This window comes from Austrofundulus limnaeus, unplaced genomic scaffold, assembly GCF_001266775.1.
Source record: "Austrofundulus limnaeus strain Quisiro unplaced genomic scaffold, Austrofundulus_limnaeus-1.0 Scaffold364, whole genome shotgun sequence".
Taxonomy (NCBI): domain Eukaryota; kingdom Metazoa; phylum Chordata; class Actinopteri; order Cyprinodontiformes; family Rivulidae; genus Austrofundulus; species Austrofundulus limnaeus.
Window position 1 is genome coordinate 559485 of NW_013952766.1, and position 2739 is coordinate 562223.

The window sequence follows — 2739 nt, forward strand, 5'->3', positions numbered from 1 at the left end:
TATATATATATATTCCGAGTTTATTTGTGGCATTTGAACGCATCGCGTGAAAAAATGAAGCTTTTACACGTAAGAGGTTCCGGTTCATCTCAAAGAATAAAATCAAAAACATTTATCACAACATAAACTGGGCAAGAATATACTCTTAAAATTACATTGTGTACTGTATTTATTGTCATAATGTTTTGCATGCATGTTTTTAAAAGCACTTTCACATGTGATTAAGTCAATGAACCCAAAACAGTTTTGTTATGAGCGATGTGTGAATTTATTTTGTAGGGTTTATAGCTAGTTTCCGGTTACGTCACGTCTTTCAGGGTAAACTTGATGCAGCGGCGGAATCCAATGGACGCCTTCGACACGAACCGGAGGAGACAATCGACTGCGATTTAGTCTGAAAAACGGAATTTATTTAATCGAATGTGTATTTAAAGTCCATATTTTCTCGGCAGCCGGTACCTGCCGCCCTTCCTGTGCCCTTTAACCCGCTCTGATCCGCCKTTAACGGCGTCTGTCCGGCCTTGTTTATACTCCACAGCCCGGGCCGGATCAGGGAAGCAGGCCCCCGGCGGTCCTGTGCCAGTCTGTCCGCCGTTTGGGGATTGGCAGTGTGGTCTGCGCGGATCGGCTCTTTGGCTCACCAAGTGGGTGGAAATATTGATGTTGTTTAATGTTATTTTAACATCTTAAACCGGTCTGTTTGCGGTTCCTATCTCTGACTGTTGGGTTTTTGGTTATTGTTAGCTGTTAGCTTGATGCTAACAGTTCCCTCTGCTCACTCTTCCTGAAGCTAACGTTGCTAATTCGCGCTAACAATCTTGATAACTTAATCCCCAATTATTTAATYTTGGTTTATCATCATTAACTTGTCTGTGTGTGGCTGGTTTGTGGTTGTTAGAAGTTTTAGCTTTTATGTTGGGGTTTATTTCCACTGATACGTGCTGCTAAAGCTAACCGCTAAAATGGAGCTAACGGCTAATAACAGTACGTTTATCAGTACTAGTACCAGTCACGTTTTATGTAATGGAGATAAAATCTTTTTTACACACTTACCAATGAGAAAAACAATTAATTTAACACTGTTAACACTCTAAAGCAAAATGTTAGTTTTATCCCACTAGCTGAGGTGTAGAAGAAAAATACGAGTCTGAAACGATCAAATGAAGCTCAGACGTGGTTTGTTTAAAAGTAAAAATTTCAAGATAATTTTCTGCTGGACTGCTTGTGTTGCTGGAGTTTGACAGAACTCAGCTGACTTCTGGTTGGTTATAGAAGTTTAATTATTATGTAAATACACTTTTTTGCTTTTCCTCATTGTTTCTTAGAGAACATGAACCAGATGCAACAATGACGTCAAGATTTGGTAAAACCTACAGCCGTAAGGGAGGAGAGGGTATGTCCAAGTTCGACGAGGTTCTGTCCACCAAGAGAGGCACACTCAGCACCAAATGGGGCGACACCACCTACAAGGCTAAGGTGGGCTCCAAGCGTGCCGGCGCCCCCAAGGACGACTCGGCCCCGGAGGTTTGCAAGAGGCCCCGAGCCTCGGGGGACGGCGTGGACGACCCGTTCGGGTTCGACAGCGACGAGGAGTCCAAACCGGTGTCATCCCGGGTTGGCAGCAAGTCATCACCCGCCAAGCCATCTTCAGCAGAGCCCCCGCAGGCGGAGAGGCCGGGCGTGTCGTTGGGCGCAGGGAGCAGGTCCGTTTTTCAGGGAGCGTCCGACTTTGTGGCGGCGGCGGCTCCTGGGACGTCGTGGCCACCTGCTGACAGGAGTGAGCCCAGGATGGTGGAGGACACGGCTCGGTTCTTTAACAGCAACTCTACTGGCACAGGTATTACACAGACATCACTTACTGGTTTGTAGTCCTTGTTGTTTTATCTGGAGCTAAAAAAAAACTGAGGAGACCCAGCTCCATGCTGAGTCAGGTGTTTGATCAACCTGAGAGACTCTGGTTGTAGATGTTGGACGTCATTCTGGTTAGTTTTAATCTTAGTCCTCTGGCAGCTGTTTCCAGTTGATGTTGCAGTTTTCAGTGCTGGTGTGACTGAATCTAAATTTATTAGTTAAAGCTGAGAGAGAAATGGTTCCAGATTTGCTGCTTTAGACGATCTCAGAGGATCAGGAGCTGCTGATTTACTGATCCTCCTCAGTGGGACAGTTAACTTGGATTTTTTTTTGGTTAGGATTACCAAACTCTAGATCAGTGGTTCCCAAACTTTTCAGCTTTTGACCCACAAAATACCAGCAGCAGAGACCTGTGCCTCCAGCTGTTGTCAGTTGATGAACATTGTTTTCACGTCAAATAAACAAGAGCATAGTAACATTATTTATTACGCTATTTTTTTATTTTAAGCACTTTATTATTTTGTTACAACAAAGGCCAAAAATGTGCTGAGTTGTCATTTTTTTAGTGCAGTTAATTCAGAAAATCTTTTCAGGACCCCACCTTGATGTTTCAGGACCCCAACTTTGGGAACCGCTGCTCTAGATAAGTGTAAAATAAGAAAGAAGTATAATTCATGCTGGTGTTTAGGTTGCTTGATTTTAACATTTAGATCCATGATGGTTCTGGTCCAAATGAACTCTCCTCAGAACTAATTTCTCTGAGAATTACTTTTTATTTTATCTTTTTGGCTCGTGACATTAGTCAGTGTGACTTTTGACATATTTAGGAGTCAGAATCTGCTTTAATTAATTAATTAATTAATTAGTTAAATTGCAGCAGAGCTCTTT

At 43.0% G+C, this 2739-nt stretch overlaps 1 protein-coding gene across 1 annotated transcript in view; it reads left to right on the top strand.

Annotated features, from left to right (window-relative positions):
• Window positions 1–328: 328 nt before the first annotated feature.
• LOC106528243 (wings apart-like protein homolog) overlaps window positions 329–2739 on the top strand; it is a 29548-nt gene continuing 27137 nt past the window's right edge. Inside the window, exons 1-2 of the mRNA XM_014023367.1 lie at window positions 329–644; window positions 1326–1837. Of these exons, the coding sequence (XP_013878821.1) occupies window positions 1348–1837 (490 nt within the window). The 5' untranslated portion in view covers window positions 329–644; window positions 1326–1347. The remainder of the gene's footprint in view (window positions 645–1325; window positions 1838–2739) is intronic.